We start from the raw sequence: 22,185 nt of genomic DNA, 5'->3' as shown, positions 1-22,185 counted from the left end.
GAAATGTATCATGTTTTCTGGTGAAACTGTTTTGAATTAGCTTACGCCTTTAATGTTACATCATACTGCTTTTTGATTTAATTGATTCATGCATTCATGTATTGTGTTCAGCCTTGAGGTCAGCATCCCATTGAAAATACAATATTCTTAATGCAGAAAAAACCCTCTTCTTGCAAAAGATAATATCAAGCATATATGGCCAAATAATGTATCTATTGTTTAACACTTTACCTATATAGTTCGATGTTTAATATAAATTGAGTATAAAGTTAATACAAGTTGAGTGTACGTTGAGCATCAAGATTTTCTCAGTTTAGTTTCAGTTTTGTCAGTTGTCCCATGTCAACATTGTTTAATTTAAACCTGAATAAGGTTATCAAGAACATATTATCAATATACATTAAATTATACATAACATAATCAACATGTCAAGTGAATAGCTATTATCCATCTTCAGACATGTTTCACCTGAATGTCAAGTCTCATTTCTGTCAAATTTGTGTCTGGTTTGAGTGCTATCAACTTCATTTTTGCATGTCGTCAGTAATTTCAACTGACTCTGATATGCATATCTATAATATTTCAAATGCGTGTCGACTGAGTGTTGTAAAATATTAAAATAAGTATCACATGCTTATCATCATAAAACCACCATAAAACCTGACACTCAACAGCATGTCTTATAACAGTGCCTTTCTACAATCAATCAGCTATACGATCATACAACGTATAACAAATCATATAACGATATATAATATAATATAACGAATAATATAACCAACAATATTTCTATGCAACGAACTATATTTCTATACAAAAACAAGGTAGCCCATTGATTTCTGACCACCAGGGGGCAGTACAGATGTCTCCTAATACATGCATACCTAATATTTAATATGATCGTTGTATGTCTGATATGCCAATAGGACAATGTGTTGCATGCCAGTTTTCCCCTACTTCAGATTAGATAGATCATAGTAGCGATGTGTGTTTGAGTACATGTAACTTGCCAGGGACTCTGGTGCCGTCCATACGACCGGCGCTTTACCTCACATAATACACTGCGGTCAAGTGAGCCGCCATTCGTTCATCCGCGGTTAAGCCAGCCGTCACACAAAATCTTCGTGCGCCTTTACTCTAAACAGCCTTTGGGTGGTATCTCGCAACGTTTTCAAAATAAAACCTTTCACCTACGTGTGTAGATATATAGAACACTAGCTGGCGGCGTCTAGAATGTCCGCACTTGCGGACATCTTGCCAGTCAGCTGCTCACCCATAACATTGTGTTGGTAGTGGTACATGTACTTTATAAATAACCATAACTTGCTACATTTTCAACCGTTTTACCAACGGTTGGGTTTCTTACAAACCTTATTAGCGTGGTTATAATATTGTACCAATTTTAGAACATTTCAATTTGTTTAGAATCTAATTATTCATCAGTATCAAGTATGCAGTGCCGTAACTACATCTCTGACGTTTATAACAAAACAAACCGTTTGAAAATGTAGCAAGGTGGTTAAAGGCACCCAGTGCAACTTACGAGGCTTAAAAATAAACATTCAATTTCTAGTCTTTTTTACACGTAGTAAGTTTCAATAACTCCATACCATTACATACCGACATTTAAGCAGCAAAGATGAGACGTCGTTGTGTGGTGAGAACTGATACAAAATCGATAACGACAACAATGCCGCCATTTTCTTTATTTGTTGTAACCTACAATAAATAAAGCAGGCTTCCAGTCAATGGAAAAATGGCTTCTCCCCACCGGCGATTGTTGTTTACGATTTTCTATCAGTTCTCACCACACAACGACGTCTCATCTTTGCTCCTTGAATGTCGATATGTAATGGTATGGAGTTATTGAAACTTACTATGTAAAAAAAGACTAGAAATTGAATGTTTATTTTTCATTGAATGTTTACATAAAGTTGCACTGGGTGCCTTTAAGGTTATTTAAAAAGTAGATGTAGGCAACCACTACCAAGTCAACACAGTCTTATGGGTGAGCAGCTGACCGTGGCAAGTTGGCCGCCAGTGCGGACCTTCGACTCCATTGGCCAGCAGAATATGCATGTGTACGTTTTTCAAATGACATTTTCTCAAAATCTATACAGTAAAATCAAATGGTTCCTTGTGGTCAAGTAGTCAGTACAACAGTTAGTATGGTCATATCAGTCAGTGCCTGAACTTATGTGACATTCGGTCTATAGCCCACTTCAAATTGCTGACATAATGCAATTTGCAAAGGCGAGAATATGCATGTGTACGTTTTTCAAATGACATTTTCTCAAAATCTATACAGTAAAATAACATGGTTCCTTGTGTACAAGTCGTCAGCACACGGGTTAATATGGTCATATCAGTCAGTGCCTGAACTTATGTGAAATTCGGTCTATAGCCCACTTGCTGACATAATGCAATTTTGCAAAGGCGATAATATGCATGTGTACGTTTTTCAAATGACATTTTCTCTAAATCGATACAGTAAAATCTAATGGTTCCTTGTGTACAAGTAGTCGGTACAACAGTTAGTATGTCATATCAGTCAGTGCCTGAACTTATGTGAAATTCGGTCTATAGCCCACTTCAAAGTGCTGACATAATGCAATTTTGCATTATGGTGACCGATTAAATGTGATGGGAAAAATAAAACGACTTGTCCGACTTGAGGGCCGCGTTATGAAACGATGCGTCAGATAAACGATCGCACACATACGACAGAGCCTATAAACTCAACAAATGAATCCTATTTAACAGCCCGTTCCCTAGTAAATCATTTAATTTTTTTTCGTTAAGTGACCGTAACATACCTTTGTTTTCCGTTCGTTCCTTGCAGAAACAACACAGACAATATAAGCTTATTAATAATCAGACGGAAATCGTCGAGCGATGTCTTTTGTTCAGAAGCGTTTTTCAATATGTGTGCAACAGTAGACATGCAAACGTTAAAGATTCTTCGAAAAAAATTCCAACGTCATGCAGCTCATTGTGACGTCATAAGAGAGACGACCTCTCCACCGTGGCCGTGTGTGTTCCTGTCCTGTGTTTGTGCGTGCGTGTGTTACGGACAGTGCCGTTAGCCTAGCAGAGGCGAGATGTTTGCATGTCATGAATATTCATAATAAGAGCCAAAATCTATCTATCAATGTAAGCACCAACAGAGGATCATGGGCATCAGGGCTCCGTTTCCCGATAACGATGCTCGTACGATCATTCTCACGATGGATCTTGCAAGCCATCGTAAATTTCTTTGGAGCGCTTCGAACGACTATCTGATTCCGCATAAGGTTTCATTGATTGGCGCGCAATTTAGAATCTATGATGTAAAACAAAAAATGCAACATTCCATTAATTCAGTAGCATTCAAACTCAGATTCTGGGCATTGAAACCCGGCTATTGCTGACCCGATTAGGAGAGCTTGGTCTAGATCCTGCCCATATTGTTGGGCAGGAGGATGATGTATAGGCCTTTTTACACTGCCAAGCCGGACACCCGCATGCAAGAATGAGCTCACGTCTGAGTAAAGGCTACAAACGAAATTAACTATTTACAAGTGCAAAAACTTCAACTTATTGTTCAATTTGCTGAGCACTTGTTTTTTATCCCGACAAAAGCCTCATAAGGAAAGTTCCTCTGTGTCTCTCGTAGATCGTAAGCCTACCATCTTTCAAGGTATTTTTTAATGTGACTACATAACCTTCTCTCACATGATCAGCAGCTCGCGGATTTCACTTACACCGAAACAGCCTGCCCTGGCCATCATATCCCTTCTTTTCCGGGTAGGCTATACTAGGTTATTAACTTATCCTGGAAATGATAATAGTATATTAAACAAATCCCAGCACCACACCAAAAGGAGGCAGCAAATCAGAGCTAAACATATCCATCTGCTCATTTCCGCATGGTAAGAGAGCAACACAAAACAGGTTTATAATATTTGGATGTTTTATTTTCTTTAAATCAAGCAGGTTACATTTCATTCGTTTTTACACAATCTGATATTTGGAGGCATTTGCAAATATGCTCATAAATTACATGATTTGTAATCCCAAAGAATGAGGTGGTTAATGATCAATATTGGGATCAACAGTGATCACCCTACTAATGTAGGCATTACGTATGCAGGAAGAAAAATAAAAGTTCCCATTAAGGTCTCATGTGAAACACCACAGGTCTGAAATACTCAGGAACACATGAAAATGGCACAAAAATGAATTTCACTCTCCAACCTTTTGCTAAAGAGACGTTGACAGGCCCACAGAGAGCCTGGAGCTCACGGGACAACTCAAAACGCAGATGAGGTAAAAGAAGAAATTTCTAAATTAAAGTGGAGCGACCCAGGGACAAGTCTGGTTTGGGTTAAAGATTATGGATGGTTAACTTTGTGTAACGTGTTTGGACAAGCAAGTTTAGGTTTTAGGCAAGCGACTTCAGGTATTAGGCATGCGACTTCAGGCAAGCGACTTCAGGTATTAGGCATGCGAGTTTAGCCAAGCGAGTACAGGCAAGCGAGTCAAGCTAAGCGAGTTTAGGTTTTATGCAAGCGAGTTTAGGTTTTAGGCAAGCGAGTTTAGGCAAGCGAGTTTAGGCAAGCGAGTTTAGGCAAGCGAGTTTAGGCAAGCGAGTTCAGGTATTAGGCAAGCGAGTTTAGGCAAGCAAGTTCAGGTATTAGGCAAGCGACGTGAGTTTAGCCAAGCAAGTTCAGGTTTTATGCAAGCGAGTTTAGGTTTTATGCAGGCGAGTTTAGACAAGCGAGTTTAGGCAAGCAAGTTTAGGTAAGAGAGTCAAGTTACTTTAGGCCTCACTTTATTTGCGTTTAAATTGCGGCATTAGGTTTAGAAAGAAGGTTAAGATCCAGGCTCAGGTTTGCTTCCAGCCTCGTCCCTCTAGTCGCTCCCTATAAAGAGGGTTCCCAGCTACCGTGTTAAAATACAACAGCTGGGATTACAGATATGGAGTACAGAAATAAATGACAAAGATTGATTCAAACATTCTTCCCCCAAAATGTGGTGCAACATAAAATGGAGAAAATAATTACTTTCTCTCCATTGAAACCCAGTCATAACTTACGATCTCACGAGGTCCCGCCGCAAGGGGCGGACTTACGAGCTCTATAGAGTGTGCACTGTGTGTTGATGTTGGGTGTGGATTAATGTGCTGGTGTAGCCATCCAGGGATCCTCAGGGTTTATGGGAGGACACACTGGTGTAGTTCAGTACTGTGAAGTAAATTGATGCAAAAAGTAGAATCAGTGTCAAGGGCAATCAAATGTCTATAATGCAGGAACAGCCCCATCTGGTCTCAATCAGCATTTGATTTCATAGACTTAAATTAGTGAAAAAACAAGCATTTATTTACCTCAACAGTCCTAGTGCTGGAGAACCAGGTTTCAAAAAAATTCAATACGAGCCTCCAGGTGCATTGGAGTTACTGCATTTAATTAACTTTAATTTAATTAAGAGCACACTAGTCAGTGGAGATGTTCACAGAAAAGACTTTTCTTCAGACCTTTATAAAGATCAGGAGGGATTATATAATTGCCGTTTGACGCGTTAGGTCTGTTCAAGGAGGAAGTAAATATTTACCAGCGTTGGGTCTCTGCACCATGACACCCAGCTGCCGCACATCTGGTCTCCCTTTAAGTCGCCTGAAGGAGAGGTCAACTTAATTGAACCTAAGGGGAATGGGTCACAAGAAAAGGTAAGGATAAATCAAAGCTAAACATAGAAAGGATGAAAACAAGCATTGTCCAACATGGGGTTCGGCGATATTTTGATGTAAAAACATTTAGGTGTACGATCCAACCATCAAAAACAGGCTCTTCTTATCATGTTTCCAATGTACCCGAGTTGCTACGCCCTCATCAGCCACCAGGTGGCAGACTTGATTTTGTCAGTAGAAGGAGCAAAATAGCCATCCAGCTTGATTACAGCAATAGTAGAGGAGCGAGTCAAAAGAATGCGTTTGAGCACCTTCAGCCATTGGCTCTTGTTCAAGGACATCCCGCTGACTGGCTGAAGTCAGATCTTATTCTCTAGAAAGTTTGTTACAGAAGAAGCCCCTAGTATCAAAGCAACATACCCGCCAAACAAAACTAACCTTGTTGAATAAATGAAAATGTCTTCAAGATGGTCAATCCAGTATCTTACCGGTTCCACATGGAGTCTCTAGTCGGCTGCGCTGCGGGCCTTAGGTCCGTCCTCTTCTCCGGGACGAGGTCTTGAGTATAAAGAACCAGTCAGTCATCAAGCTGCTTGGTCTCTTCAAAGAGGTGGAGGTTTGACCGCCTGCACCATGAGGACGCTGTGGATACGGTATGGGACAATTTATCAGCGGATCTGAACTGCAGAACTTTAATCACATCAGCTGTAGATTTATGTACCTTCTCCGGAAAGATGAGTGGTCGTCAGCCCCTGAGCAGTGATCTTCATCCCCAGTGACTCCTTCAATCCTGCTGGAGCAAACACTCAGTTACCATTTGGAGATGACCCAGCTACCCTAGTGTACTCACTACTAAGTGATACAACCCGGTTCAGTGTTTCCCCCAGACAATGTCTTAGTCAAGTTGGTGGGGGGGGGGGGGGGGGGGTCTTCGGTGAGGGTTTCAGTTCGCAATAATACATACAACCGCCTTTTCAATTGCATTCAAAATGCTTTATGGCACGACTATTGTTTTGAACAGTATACAGTATTACAGACAAATTATTTATCTATATTTTTTGTACTTGAGGAATGTATGTTTTCTTTCCCTACGAGTTTTGCACTTTGTTATTGCATAATTATTTTTTATATAGAATTTTTCTACATTGGTAGTCAAGGCGGGGCCCTACTGTTAAGACGGCCTTAACCACACAGTGCTGGGGGAAACACTGCAGTTACTTGAGTTAAACATTAGAGTTTAGTCCCCACATGGCGATACCACCAGTTCATGGCTGCGCTCTTTGATCAAATTGATCAGATTGAAGAGCTTACCTTCCATGGATGAGGAGCTGGTTGGTCTAATCACGAGCCGCCTTCGGACCTCCACCGCCGGATCCCCCAGCCGTCCTCCACCGCCGGGACCGTCTCCTCCAGGACCTCCACCGGGCCAACCGCCTGGACCTCCACCGGGCCAACCGCCTGGACCTCCGCAACGTCGCCTCATTTCTTCTGAAATGAGACACGCGTTCTATTTGCACCCCGGACATTCCTCCCCGTTCATGATGCACTGGAGAAGAGTTTAGCTTTACTGGATGAGGAGCCCTCCAGGACGCCGCCGGGCCCTCCAGGACGCCTCCGCCACCGGGCCCTCCAGGACGTCGCCGCCGCCGCCGGGCCCTCCAGGACGTCGCCGCCGCCGCCGGGCCCTCCAGGACGTCGCCGCCGCCGCCGCCGGGCCCTCCAGGACGTCGCCGCCGCCGCCGCCGGGCCCTCCAGGACGTCGCCGCCGCCGCCGCCGGGCCCTCCAGGACGTCGCCGCCGCCGCCGCCGGGCCCTCCAGGACGTCGCCGCCGCCGCCGGGCCCTCCAGGACGTCGCCGCCGCCGCCGGGCCCTCCAGGACGTCGCCGCCGCCGCCGGGCCCTCCAGGACGTCGCCGCCGCCGCCGGGCCCTCCAGGACGTCGCCGCCGCCGCCGGGCCCTCCAGGACGTCGCCACCGCCGGGCCCTCCAGGACGTCGCCGCCGCCGGGCCCTCCAGGACGTCGCCGCCGCCGGGCCCTCCAGGCTGACCGCCGCCAGGTGGACGCCACCGCCGGGACCTCCAGGTTGGTCCCAACCACCGCCTCCAGGCCCTCCAGGTTGGACCCAACCGCCGCCTCCAGGCCCACCGACTCCAGGGCCTCCAGGTTGGCCTCCACCTCCAGGCCCGCCGCCGTCTCCAGGCCTTCCAGGTTGGCCGCCTCCAGGCCCTTCTGAAATGTGAGACACAAGTTCCAGTTGCACACTGGAACATTTCTCCCCTTTCATCATGGATGCACTGAAGATGAGTTTAACTTTACTGGATGAGGAGCCGCCACCTGGCCCTCCATGCCGCCCCTTCCAGGTTGGACTCTTCCAGGACCTCCAGGCCACCGCCGCCTCCAGGCTGGCCTCTGCCTCCAGGACCTCCGCCTCAGTCCTTCTGAAAGGCGAATGACACGTTCCATTTGCACACTGCACATTTCTCCCCGTACATGATGCAGATAATCAACTCCTCTGCTTTAGCTCCCACAGATCTCCCTGATGCCCTACTGTGCAGCCTTGAGTGAGGTATTATTTAACCCAACAGCCAGCCACACACACCTAGCCTACATCCTGGAGCTGGTCCTAGTGGCTGAGAATGCATCTGACATTTTTCAGAACACCTCAGAGTTGCTGTGGCTCCATGTCAAAGTTTTAATTCTAAACAATTCACCAATCCTAAAAAAAATGTGCAGCTGTGAAGTTCCGTGTCTCACCGTTCTGCATCCGTTGGGCTGCACGGCTCCCGGCCTTCCCTCCACCTGCAGCGAGCGCCTCCAGACGACCGCCATGGACCTCACGGCGAGCACCTCCAGACGACCGCCACGGACCTCCAGACGAACACCTCCAGACGACCGCCTCCATCACCTCTACTGAAACAAGACAAAATCTATTTAAACACTGGAGATTTTTTTCTCCTCGCTCACTCAGATGTCAATAGCTTATCTTCTCCCATTCTGTGCGTTCTTGAGAAGTATAATTTCCTATAAACTCCCAAACCCAGCCACACATCTAATCTTCATAAGGACACTAGTCCTAGTGGCTGAGAACGCTTGGCTAACAAGCCAATCACAACCAATGACTGAATTCCAGTTTTATTCTGAACCGTTTGACCACGCCAAGGAGGAGTTTATAGGATGTGCAGTTCCACGGCTCACCCGTCTGTTCCTGTAGGACTGAACGGCTCCTGGCCAACATCCACCTGCAGCTCCCAGCTCCAGACCCGCTCTGTTGAAGCCTCTGGGAGTACAATCCGCTCCTGAACAAAAACAACTGTTCATAAATCATTTGGTACTCTGCAATCCTTGGAAATATTATGAAGCATGAGCTCGAATAGAAAATGTTCAAATCCTGTATAATGATTAATTGTTGTACAAATGTGTATAGTTCTATTGATTACTTTTTTACTTCTATAAAACATTTAATGAATAGTGGGAAACTACACAAGAAAAGTAAATGAATGCGGTTTTAACGCGGTTATATTAGTAAAGCAAGTCTTACCCAAAAAGTCAATAAATGGTGACCACATTTTATCATTATTATTATTATTAACTATTTAGTGCTTCACTAAATTCCTATAGCAAGTGGAAACGTTACTCTCCTTCATTGGTGATGTTCATGTTCCTCGATATCTCCCAATGGACTCGTTATGAAATCGTTCTGGATCCTCTGCGTTGAAGTGCGTTGTTCAATTTCCAAGGGGCGTGTCTAAAGGGCACGATCTAAAATGGGTCGATGCTATGCTATTGGATAGGCCTCGACTAATCATAGCATTGGAACGGGTGATGCAGAAATACATATTCCTCAAAATCTTTGAGTAGTAGTCGTTCGTTCTTTTAGTGAGCATATACAGTCTTTAGTTCCCCAACTTCCATCTTTGTTTTTGAAACACCTCTACATGTTGTTGCGTATAGCCAACCTCACATTAGATAGCCTAAACGGGTTGCTATTGGTCGCTCTATTTCGTACCGGGCAGAAAACGTTATATAACGGAGGGGCGCCTGACCGCATCTTTGAAGAGCAAATTATATACGAGGTCCTTCGAGTTCCGAAGCTATTGGTGAATTACGCAAAACGAATATTGAAATGTTAATTTTGGCATTTAATTTGCATCTACATTTTGCCAGTGAAGGAGTTTAGGTTTGCCAATCCGAGGTCTAACAGGCAGTAAACATGTTCATTAAAATACAAATGCAAAGTCCACAGAACATACGCGAATAAAAACCACATTGCACCACCAGCGGTCAACAGCAGCAGCAGCAAGTGTATTGAAAGTAGAAAAGTAGTAAAGAGAATAGAATTGGGAGAGTGGTGTGCAAGTCAGACACCGCATCTAACCCAGGACCACCTTGCAGATCACAAGCAGCAAACCTACCAGACCAACCAAACACACATCAATAGGCCCCCAGTCAGTAGGGTCAGTCAGACAGGTTTCCACAGAAGGGCTCAGTGGGGTTATGGTTTGAGCAAAAACAGCCCCCTTTCTTCCTTCCACGAGTTTCCATTCTGGATTTTTCGGACATGTGGAGTCGGACATGTTTCAAGTTATCCGTGGATTCCTGAGGGCAGCGAAGTATCTGCAGAAGGTGACGTCCAGGTCCAGCGGTCTGCCGCATTGACCACGAGATCTTTAACCGAGTGGGACCGCCTCGGTTTGTAGTAGGCCTAGAACAGTTTGTGTTCAACAGCGTGGAGGTCCTCGTTTCCATCAGAGTTGCTGCAGTTCTTCCATGCTGCTTCCACTGTGAGCAGAGGACACTTCCCAGTGTGGTGGTCGGTGCTGTAGCGGTCCGCAGCGTTAGTTAGTCAGTCGATCCCATAGATAAACCACTCAACACAAACTAACACTTCCATCAGCAAATCCACATTAACCTCCAGCGGTAAAACATGTACAATAGAGGGGCGAGAACAGAGACAGGAAGGGTGCAACATGTGCGTGCTCATGAAGGAAGTACCCCGCGTTACTCACTGCGTGAGTCCCGGTGGCGGGGGTCCACGTCGGTGGCCACGATGTCCGGATTGTTCAGCCCACGCAATCCAACGCAAAATAAACGATTAACATCCGTCACGGTGGGGGCGCTTTATGAGGAGAGGCGGGGGAGACGCAGCTGAAATCAATTAAGAACTAGTGACCTCCAGAAGAACGTGATTGGTTGTGAGCGAGAAGCTCGAGACGAGAGACGGTGTAAGTACCATATTGGCTCGGCTACCAGATCGGCTCGGGGTCCGTCGTCTGCTGATTACGTTACACAATATCATTGGCTGTACGCTTGAATGGGCGTACATTGTGATTGGCTGTACGTCGGACAGTTGTGATTGGCTGTTTTGTGCTGTAGCTCTGGCTGTAGTCATAGCAACCACGAGGCAACAGCGAGCACATGTGTGAGCGCGAGTAGGTCTATGTCTAGTTTCGGACATTCTAGACGCCGCCGTAAGACAGCTAGCGTTCTATAATTATCTACACACGTAGGTGAAGGGTTTTATTTTGAAAACGTTGCGAGATACCACCCAAAGGCTGTTTAGAGTAAAGGCGCACAAAGATTTTGTGTGGCGGCTGGTTTAACCGCGGATGAACGAATGGCGGCTCACTTGACCGCAGTCATAATACGGGGGGCTCTTATTAGCTCCACGACCCGGCCACCATGGGGCCCACATTGACCTGCCCATTAAAACCAAACACACACACACACACACACGCACACACGCACGCACACACATTTTATGGCTGCAATGCAGTATGACTGTACACCAATATGAAGTATATTAAATTCAGACATTATTTTTTTGCAGAAACCTTTTCATAAATAGTTTAATCGAACACTACCACCCAAAAACTTTCTGCAAACTCCAAACACGTATGGCACTGTTTTGACACCATTGAGATATATATTCTTTGTAAATAGGTATACCTAACCTTGACATACACAACCACACAAGTCCAGAATGGGAAGGCTGTTCCCCTTCAGTTCCTCTTATTTGCATGTCTGCCTTCTTGCCTGTCTTGCCGTCTGCCTTCAGATGGTCTGTACGTTTGCATGGAGGGATATGACTGCCTGCCTACAATGGACCTATAAGGGCTGCCTATAGTGCCTAGTACCTACCCTGCTGCTGGGATATACACGTACAAACAAGTGTGTATACACGCGCATTCACAAATGCGCACCAACTACCTTGACTTGGAGGGATGGGATAAATTCGACCACAGGTTTTGTTGTTACTTATTTACAGAAGTGATAATAAAGCCAACACACAGTTTGTCCGAACAAGTGGAGGCTGGTGACGTTAGCGATTACGGTGGACAGGATGCATAATTTTTCTTTCAAGTATTCACAGCATTTGTCCATCCCAATAACATGAACAAGTTGGAAAGTGTTCACGATCCCATTTTGTACCCAGGTCGGCATCGATAATGCACGGTGGGACAATACAAACAAGAAGAAACAAGAAGACGAAATACACGACAGAATTCGAAGGAATTATTTCGTGCATTGTAATGATATTACCATCTTAATACGGCTTGCATCAAGGACATAGTGAGATTAAAGCTATGTTTGTCTCTTCTGACGTTGTTGCGCACGAATCGCTAGCGTCGTGAGACCATAATGATCTCGCGAGATCACAATCGGCCGATCATTGCGAAATGCAAACTTCAATATCTGGATGGCGGTCCCACGCACTTCCACTTTTTTTTCGAAAAGGCTGCTGTGAATATACTTGTTAAGTCAACCAAAAATGTATCCTAAATAATAAACCAATCAACAATATAACTATTGTTACTTCGAAGAGTAGGCTACACGGGAACAGTGGTGGAAAGCCAGGGCCGGTTTTATAGGCAGAGGCAATATAGGCGCGTTACCTTGTGGTGGGTACTGGTAGTCCTCAAAAAAAATAATTTCAAATTTTAAATTTTAAAACGCCCTCCCTCATTTTCTGCATTGATGTAAAAAATTAAGAAAGAAAGAAAGAAGAAACACACTTCACACCCCTGTTCTTAAAATTCTGCATCTGGCCAGGTGCACAGGTGAAGGAACAACAAGCACAACATGCACTTCTCTACAGCCTGCACCCGGTCAAAGGGAACGTACCCTGAGCCTCGAGGCCGCACCCATAGGTCCTGCTGACCGGCCAGCCCTGTCTGTGTGTTAAGGATGACCTTGTGCAAATTGTGAACAGACAGGACAGATGTTTGATAGTGGTTTACCTCACGTTTTTTTTATTTTGATTTCATTCATTCATTAATGAGTGTTTTATGTTCAGCTTTGCTAAGTATCCTAGTAAATAAAAATATGTCTCAATATAGTATTTATTTTTCCGAAAAAGCAAACACATCGAAATACAGGTGAGAAATATCCATTTATTTAAATAAATCATCAATAGCATATATACATTGAGTTCATATGTATTTTGGTAAACAATTTTAGAAAATATCATTTATCCTGCATAGTTAAGCGCACCAAATAGTTCACGTTCTAGAATCATTCTAGAAGTTTATACATGGTATTCTTATAGTTCATATTAATTTCATACATTCATAAATACATTAAAAAAAAACTACAGCCGTAGCAAAGGAACAGTGCAGATTGAGGTTTCTAGAATGAGAAGGCCTGAAAGGTGTGTTTATCTTAGTGTTGTCCAACCATCGTCAACCAAAATCGTGGGAGTGTCCGAGGATCAGCCAATCAGAACCTCCTGCTGTCCGGTCAGATGCCTGAGCCAATCGACAGCCTGTGGGAACCTCCAGGACAACCTTAAAACCCTATTACAGGGAAGAGTTCACCGCCCAAAAGTAGCCAATAGGATTTCGGGAATTTCTTTCCTGAACCATGAGATATAGACCTTAGATTCCCACAACAGGAGTTCCAAGATGGCTTCACCCCCCCCCCCCCCTTTAAACCATGAATGCATCCATCCATCCATGCATCCACACACTCTTTCATTCTCTCCTTCCACTGTGTCCTCAACCATCTATTTTTTCTTTAGCTTCTTCGAATTTGACCCTCCCCACTCTCTCCATCCGTCCCTCACATTGGGGACTATGTCCCCCACCTACACGTCAGATACACAACACTGTAAAGACATTGAATGTAAAAATTTAATTGAAAAGGAATTGCATCTCGTCTTCTGAACATCACATTTTACAAACTGACATTGGTGTGAGTGCCACATTAGGTGACCCTTATATGCTGTTCCAGACATCAGACCCTCCTAACATGATTTCTTTCAAGATTAGGAAATTGTATAAAATCACAATATATTAAACCAAATATTAGATTTTTCTTCAATTTACGGTCATTGACATGAAAAAACATCCGTCAAAATAAGGTGTGTTGAGGAGAGACTAGGACGGTAATTCCGTGCAAAATTGTGCAAAGCAGTTCAGATCATTTTTTCTCGGCGTGCAGTAAGGAAAGGCTCCGCTTTTTCGATTGATAAATACAGAACCCTGGCTGAATAGTATAGACAACCAAATAATGGGTTCTGTTTCGGTTTCTCTTCCCATCTCTCACACCCTCATAGTTGAGCTTCTTGTTTTCTCTACCATTTGAGTTCCCTTAACGGTCATTTTATTCACAATCTTCCCCCATCGCCCACCACCTTTTCTCCACATTATTCTGCATACAAACACAATCATGCACCCTAGAAAACTAGAATGTGCATCTGAGCAAGCTATGTTCCCACCTTTACTTGAAACAGTAGCCTCTTTATATGTACCTTTGTGTAAAGCAAGAAGACTTGGTATTATTATGTTATGAGGTGGTTTACCAAAGGAGATTGATATTCATGGGCCAATGAGACACAAGGGTATGTTTGAGTATGGCCATGGCAGCCGCCGGGAGATGGGGGGTCTCTAGAGGGGCGGGGGGGATGATAAATAATAGGAGGGAAAAGTCCCACTTTTGGCGGCAGCCGGCTTTGGTTGCTTGTAGCTAAGAAAGGATAAGAAAGAGAGGATCCTCCTTCTCACTGTTGAACCTAGACCTGCGTACACAAATACAGGTGAAGGGCAAGGGCCGGTGTCACCCGGTCCGCTCCCGAGTCCGGAGCGCCGGTCAGGGTTAGGGCTGGCGGCATGGGTTCATCCCTAACAGGATTCACCCGGTCCGGATGAGTTCCGGAGCGGGATTCCGCGGCTGTCGCTCTAAAATCTCTCCTTGGGGATGACCGTGTTGAAGGGGTGGTCCCAGAAGGTTGTTGAAATTCCGAAACCTGCCACGAGTTTTAGAAAAAAAGAGAGGAAGAGAAAGGTCAAACAGACAAACAGAGAGACGGACAGATAGACGTGCACAATCCTCAACCAGCACGAGTGGATCATTCTACGATCTGCCTGTTTTCTACTTTGTGACGCTAGTGGTGGGAATTGCTCGTCTTTGTTTTTTGTGCCAGGGTTCATTCTGTCATTCATTCCATGGCCGCAGCCTGAATGGCCTTTAACGAGCAACTTCCTCAACAGTGGGAAAATAGGCTTCATTAAATATTTCAGGCGTAGAGAATATAATTTATTATATATATATATATGTATAAAAAGAAAAATATATATATATATAATATTTGTATACTGTGTGTGGTCTCCCCACCTGCTCTCTGGTGCTCAAAGTGGTGCTTGACGTGCCAGGCCTTCATGTTGTACAGGTACGAGCCCCTTTTGGGCGAGCCGTAGTGCAGGTAGTAGTGGATCATGTCGTACACCACGTAGCCGCAGAGGCCCCCCACGAACACGCAGTCCCCCAGCACGCCAGGAAGCACGCCGTGCAGGGCCATGTACAGACCCCCCGTTACCACGGCGGCCAGGCCGGGGGGGAACACCAGCCTGGAGCCGTCGTACGGCGACTGGTGGAGGGGAAGGAATACAGCGTTACGCACACCAGCCAAAGGAAAGAATACAGCGTTACGCACACCAGCCAAAGGAAAGAATACAGCGTTACGCACACCAGACAAAGGAAAGAATACAGTGTGTGCACATGCGTGTGTGTGTGTGTGTGTGCATGTGTGTGTGTGTGTGTGTGTGTGTGTGTGTGTGTGTGTGTGTGTGTGTGTGCATGTGTGCGTGTGTGTGTGTGTTTACGCATGCCTACCTGTGTGTGTGTGTGTGTGTGTGTGTGTGTGTGTGTGTGTTTACGCATGCCTACCTGTGCGTGCGTGCGTGCGTGCGTGCGTGCGTGCGTGCGTGCGTGCGTGCGTGCGTGCGTGCGTGCGTGCGTGCGTGCGTGTGTGTGTGTGCGTGTGTTTACGCGTGCCTACCTGCGTGTGCGTGTGTGTGTGTGTGTGTGTGTGTGTTTACTTGTGCCTACCTGTGTGTGTGTGTGTGTGTGTGTGTGTGTGTGTGTGTGTGTGTGTTTACTTGTGCCTACCTGTGTGTGTGTGTGTGTGTGTGTGTGTGTGTGTGTGTGTGTGTTTACTTGTGCCTACCTGTGTGTGTGTGTGTGTGTGTGTGTGTGTGTGTGTGTGTGTGTGTGTGTGTGTGTTTACTTGTGCCTACCTGTGTGTGTGTGTGTGTGTGTGTGTGTGTGTGTGTGTGTGTGTGTGTGTGTGTGTGTGTGTGTGTGTTTACTTGTGCCTACCTGCGTGCGTGCGTGCGTGCGTGCGTGCGTGCGTGCGTGCGTGCGTGCGTGCGTGCGTGCGTGCGTGCGTGCGTGCGTGCGTGCGTGCGTGCGTGCGTGCGTGCGTGCGTGCGTGCGTGCGTGCGTGCGTGCGTGCGTGCGTGCGTGCGTGCGTGCGTGCGTGCGTGCGTGCGTGCGTGCGTGCGTGCGTGCGTGCGTGCGTGCGTGCGTGCGTGCGTGCGTGCGTGCGTGCGTGCGTGCGTGCGTGCGTGCGTGCGTGCGTGCGTGCGTGCGTGCGTGCGTGCGTGCGTGCGTGCGTGCGTGCGTGCGTGCGTGCGTGCGTGCGTGCGTGCGTGCGTGCGTGCGTGCGTGCGTGCGTGCGTGTGGTGCTGTCCGTGCAACCTTGTGGTGCTGTCCGTGCAGCAGGAAGTGGATGGTGATGAGGTAGTAGTTGTGCCCTGGCGGCGTCATATGGAAGATGAAACGGTGGATGCTGTACTCCAGGAAGGACCAGAGGAACCAACCCAGGGCGAACAGCAGGGGGAACATGTACTTGTGGACGGGAATCGAGAAATCTGGAAGGATATGACCGTGACACAAACATAACATACATTCAGAACGAGAAGAAAGGGAAGCGCATGTATGGTATCGCCACCATTACCCCCTCCACCAAAATCCGTAACCTTGGAGTTATCCTGGACCCCACTCCACTTTTGTAAATGCCATATATATAGTACATGATAGGAATAGATCTATTCCGATTAGAAATCTGATCAAAAACGTCCATGTAAACGCAGCTAGTGTGTTGGATTCATGTTAATTAAAGGCATTTCAATTTGTGGAAAAAATGCGGGGGAATATAAAAAGTCAACCAAAACTTTTGCGACCCCCCTGCAGTACCTCTGCAGACCCCCTAGGGGTCGCAGACCCCCTGTTGAAGACCTCTGCTCTACAATACATGTGAGACGTGGGCGTTTATGCAGACATAGTAAGATATTCTCTCTTTCTCTTTCTGTTATCAATGATAGGTGATCTTGCTGGTGCTCATTTATTCTTCACATTCCTTGACTAATGCGTTACCTGGGGTGAGGGACACCTGGGGGCTGTCCTGGGCCAGCGTGACGAAGCAGTGCCAGCTGAAATAAAATATAATGGGAAGCCAGAACACTGGGACCCAGTACCTACAGAGAGAAAGAGAGAGAGAGAGAGAGAGAGAGAGAGAGAGAGAGAGAGAGAGAGAGAGACAGAGACAGAGACAGAGACAGACAGAGAGAGAGAGAGAGAGAGAGAGAGAGAGAGGAGACAGCGAGAGAGAGGAGACAGCGAGAGAGAGAGAGAGAGGAGACAGCGAGAGAGAGGAGACAGCGAGAGAGAGAGAGAGAGAGAGAGAGAGAGAGAGAGAGAAGAGACAGCGAGAGAGAGAGAGAGAGAGAGAGAGAGAGAGAGAGAGAGAGAGAGGAGACAGCGAGAGAGAGGAGACAGCGAGAGAGAGAGAGAGAGATAGAGAGAGAGGAGACAGCGAGAGAGAGAGAGAGAGAGAGAGAGAGAGAAAGAGAGAGTGAGAGAGTGGAGACAGCGAGAGAGAGAGAGAGAGAGAGAGAGAGAGAGAGAGAGAGAGAGAGAGAGAGAGAGAGAGAGAGAGAGAGAGGAGACAGCGAGAAAGAGGAGACAGCGAGAGAGAGAGAGAGAGAGAGAGAGAGAGAGAGAGTGTCACACATTGCCTGGTGGTCTATTTACATACATAAATATATCAGTTGCAATTGATACATTGGCCATGGTATCAAGTTAGTGTTTAACTAAAGTAGGGTCAAAAGGGTTTTTGTGGGAGTCAGAGTGGACGCGCCAGTGAGATATTTTAGGTTAAAGAGGAAAATGATAAGACATGATGTTGCAAATTAACGTTAACATGGCCTAAACTGTATTCCGTAAAAGAGTTAGATAGTCATCAGTCTACTGTCGCTTATAACATAATTAATACATAAATTAAGTATTCTTTACCGTAACCTTAAATTATTATGCTTTTTTATTTTTATTTTTAAAGGGATTCCTGGGATAGCAAGTCACTTTTTCCTCTAGCAGCTCAAACTGCGGCTGAGCTGAACCGTGGCTTGGTATCAGACAGTATCAGGCAGGGGGTTTCCACTATACTATTTTTTATTTAAAAAGATTCTGACTGAACAACCATTCTCTGACTGTTCCGGTTTGAGGTGTATTCACTCGTGGGTGTCTGTGGAGGGGAGAGAGACAACAGACGACATGGAGAGAGACACCAGGAGAGAGACAGCAGACAACATGGAGAGAGGCCCCAGGTAAGAGAGACAGCCGACAACATGGAGAGGGACACCAGGAGAGAGACAGCAGACAACATGGAGAGAGACACCAGGAGAGAGACAGCAGACAACATGGAGAGAGGCCCCAGGTAAGAGAGACAGCAGACAACATGAAGAGAGACACCAGGAGAGAGACAGCAGACAACATGGAGAGAGGCCCCAGGTGAGAGAGACAGCAGACCCACCAGGAGGTCTTGGTGTTGGCCTCTAAGAAGGCGTTCCCAAACAGCCTGATGGGCCGGTCGACCGGCTGGTGGACCCAGGCATCGTACCGCTCCCCAAGGTGGCCCACCTGCCAGGCCAGAGGCTTGGCCCAGTCCACCAGGTCCTGACGCACAGCAGAAAGTTCAGTTAAGTATTGCCTAAATTCGACATACAAAGTGACAGTGGCCACCAGCAGATGGCGCAACAGCACAACAATAACACAAACAGGAAGTCATTGTAGTAATAGTGTGTTCCTGAATCCTCGGACGCGGCATTTCTCGGAGGCACGTCCCCTTTTTGTCTTCATCTCTCGGAATTCTGAGAGTAGACCGAGAGCAGTGATGACGCAAAAAAAAAAGAAAAATGGCTGCGCCCCGTGAAGAGATTTATTTTCTTTGTATCTGTACCACGTTGGTCATGATAATGCTCTTACACACTTTATTAGATTGCTACTTTATTCCGGTCACCAATTTATGCATTGCACGGTCTTGCTGTGCGTGCAATACAATTTAAAGTTGTGTTGTTTGTTTTCGGGCTGGTTTGCTAAAGAGGCTAATGTAGCTAACAACAAACAACGGCTAGCTAATTTCATGACACAATCACAAAGACGAACAGGAACGCTATAAATGCTCCGAGACCGGAAATGACGTCAAAAGTGCAACTCGGAAGGCTGGCGTCTGAGGATTCAGGAACAACACCATAAACTCCCTGTAGGATTAGAGGGCAGAGGGGTACCGTGTCCCGCGAGTTGTGGTTTAACATGTAGATGAGATACAAAACGAGAGAAGCTCACAGTTCAAATGCATAAGAAAAACCTGAAAGTCGTTTTGCACCATGTTTGTCTTGTCTGATTAGTACTTCAGCATTTCTTGGATTACATTTGTTTTACGAGCAGAAAAGGTAGTAGTTAAAGTAAGGGAACATGGGGAGTGTTTGTGTGGTGTGAGTGTACGTGTCTGCGTGCATGTGTCACGGTCATGTGTCACTGAAGGTATGATGTCATTGAATAAATACGATATTTATTTTTAAGCACACACCCACAATATCAAACTGCATCAACACGATGCATGGTCTGATATGGAAGAAGAAGAAATATATGGTTTGAGGGGGGTTTTCTAACTCCCCCCAAACACGGTGGGTTAACATCGTTAGGAGGGGGTTTGTGTACATTTGAAGAGACTCCAACGCCGGTTCCTGGCAACGCCGACGTGAACGAGACTGACTGGTTGTGTCCGTCACTGGGTAACAGTGTGGTCTGATCAGACTAAGACAGAAGGACAAAGACGGCGTGGCCTGGAACCAGGACCTATATGTTTATCATACACCTGATCCTCTATGCTTGCTCGGTTTCTAAGCGACTATTTTCATCAGGATTGGCCATCATGTTGCATATTGTTAGCCACATTTTCATTCAATAAAATACATCATACAATGTGCATGTGTGTGTTTGTTTGCGTGTGTCTGAGTGTGTGTGTGTGTGTGTGTGTGTGTTGGGGGAGGGGGGGCTGTATGTGTGATGTTCAAGTGATCAGGTAGGTAAAAACCTTCTCTGTTAGAGTAATGGTCTGTTCAGAGGGGATGTAAACAAAGTGCTTTTTCATTGAGAGACCAGGGTGAAGGGCCGATCAGCCTATGACTCTTACACTACCTTATCTCTCTCTCTGGTCATTGCTGTTTTGAGCAAACAGACGCACACCCTTTCACAAACACACACACACACACACACACACAAACACACACACACACACACACAAGTAAACACACACACACACACACACACACACACACACACACACACACACACACACACACACACACACACACACACACACACACACACACACACACACACACACACACACACACACACACATACCTTGTCAAGGTCCACTGTGCTGTAGCGGCTGAATGGAGATTCCTCCCCCTCTTCTCTCCCCTCCTCTCTCTCTTCCTCTCTCTCCTCCTGCTGTGTGTGGCCGTCGGTCGTCCCCTGAGTTGTTCTTCTCTCTCTCAGTGTCTGAGGAAGACGCAGAGAGAGAGGTGTTAGTCGAAACGGGAAGCGGTACAAGTGGTTGACCTTAACTTAGCACCAAGCATGATGGTGAAGTAGCGACTTCAAAACGATTAAAGGTTGAGTCTCTAGTTTTTTTAAGGTTCAATAACAAAGGAGAGGGAGGTTTGGACCATTTGGTTTGATGGTCGAGATTATAATAAAAAAATCGGCACATTAATGTGTTGTACGACTGGCTTATACACCCCCCACACACACACACACACACACACACACACACACACACACACACACACACACACACACACACACACACACACACACACACACACACACACACACACACAAAAACACACTCACACACTCACACACACACTCACAGTTGAAGCACCCATCAAACACAGCTACGATTGAACCATCCAATGCATTCCCCTGACATGCACGGCAGTGTCACGGAATGTGTGCGCACTGCTCACTGAACACAAACTTCGCGCCTGGGTGCGTTCCCTCCATGCGTTACTTACGGCATGTCACAATGCACAGCCTACACATTAGCGGAGCAGGGCGGTGGACCAACCGTCTCGGTCAGCAGGAGGTTCCGCTCCTCGAGGAAGGTGAACAGTAGCGGACAGAGTGTACAAAGCAGAGATTCCTTCCCAGGAAGTAAATGTACACTTTTTACTATACACTTTGTCGGTTGGTTCACCATACACGGCTACCTAATTCTAAATATTATGTCATATTCATCATATTCACACTGCAAAAAAAGTAAAAAAATAAGAAAAAATATATTAATACAAGATATTTTTGCTTTGTAATAAGAAAAAGTATCTGCCAATGGAACAAGTGAAAATTGTCTTTGAAGATTTCTTGAAATAAGACATTATATTGAAGCCTAAGAGTGATCTTGAAATTAGCAGGGAAAACTCATTTTTAGCTATATTTTACTAGTATTGTGATGTAAAAGATTTGATGTAAGAGACGATTAATCTTTTACAAATAACACAGCAGCTTAAAAACCTAATGACATGTCTAAAAAGCTTGTTTAACCCGAGATATGACTCAAAACAAGATGTTTTCAAGACAGTTTCACTTAACAAAATATTCAAGATGCACTGTCTAAAAGCAAGCTCCTTTATATCACTTAAATCTTGCTCTTTAGGTGATTTTGTCTTATATTAAGTGTGATGAGATATTTTGACTAGAAATTAGAAAAATATACTTGGCAAGATTTTTGAGTTTTTGCAGTGCAGCCCAAATTCAGTTTATTGTCTCTTGTTTTTATAAATCATGATTATGTATATATTTTTAATACACAACAATAAAAAAAAAAAGTGATAACAATAATTACACTAGTCAATAATCAATCTTCATTTATATTTTGCGACTACACAGG

The 22,185-nt window shown here is 45.5% G+C and overlaps 1 protein-coding gene and 2 long non-coding RNA genes across 4 annotated transcripts in view; all 3 read right to left on the bottom strand.

Moving 5' to 3' along the window:
• Positions 1-3,934: 3,934 nt before the first annotated feature.
• LOC132464055 (uncharacterized) lies at positions 3,935-7,108 on the bottom strand. Of its 2 annotated transcripts, none has more exons than XR_009527176.1 (5): positions 6,980-7,108; positions 6,390-6,458; positions 6,107-6,310; positions 5,593-5,681; positions 3,935-5,225 (listed from the first exon to the last, which is right to left on the bottom strand). It is a non-coding gene; the product is annotated as an uncharacterized LOC132464055 (long non-coding RNA). The 2 variants fall into 2 exon arrangements; XR_009527175.1 differs by having other exon boundaries at positions 6,157-6,310.
• A 2,679-nt stretch (positions 7,109-9,787) lies between these two features.
• LOC132464056 (uncharacterized) lies at positions 9,788-10,902 on the bottom strand. Its single transcript, XR_009527177.1, has 2 exons — positions 10,676-10,902; positions 9,788-10,486 (listed from the first exon to the last, which is right to left on the bottom strand). It is a non-coding gene; the product is annotated as an uncharacterized LOC132464056 (long non-coding RNA).
• Positions 10,903-13,040: 2,138 nt separating this feature from the next.
• The window catches only part of fa2h (fatty acid 2-hydroxylase), a 38,486-nt gene continuing 29,341 nt past the window's right edge, over positions 13,041-22,185 (bottom strand). Inside the window, exons 2-7 of the mRNA XM_060060220.1 lie at positions 20,655-20,795; positions 18,760-18,902; positions 17,325-17,425; positions 16,647-16,819; positions 15,282-15,534; positions 13,041-14,913 (exon numbers count right to left, since the gene is read on the bottom strand). Of these exons, the coding sequence (XP_059916203.1) occupies positions 14,846-14,913; positions 15,282-15,534; positions 16,647-16,819; positions 17,325-17,425; positions 18,760-18,902; positions 20,655-20,795 (879 nt within the window). The 3' untranslated portion in view covers positions 13,041-14,845. The remainder of the gene's footprint in view (positions 14,914-15,281; positions 15,535-16,646; positions 16,820-17,324; positions 17,426-18,759; positions 18,903-20,654; positions 20,796-22,185) is intronic.

Source organism: Gadus macrocephalus, chromosome 9, assembly GCF_031168955.1.
Source record: "Gadus macrocephalus chromosome 9, ASM3116895v1".
NCBI lineage: Eukaryota > Metazoa > Chordata > Actinopteri > Gadiformes > Gadidae > Gadus > Gadus macrocephalus.
This window is presented reverse-complemented; position numbering and strand designations above follow the sequence as displayed.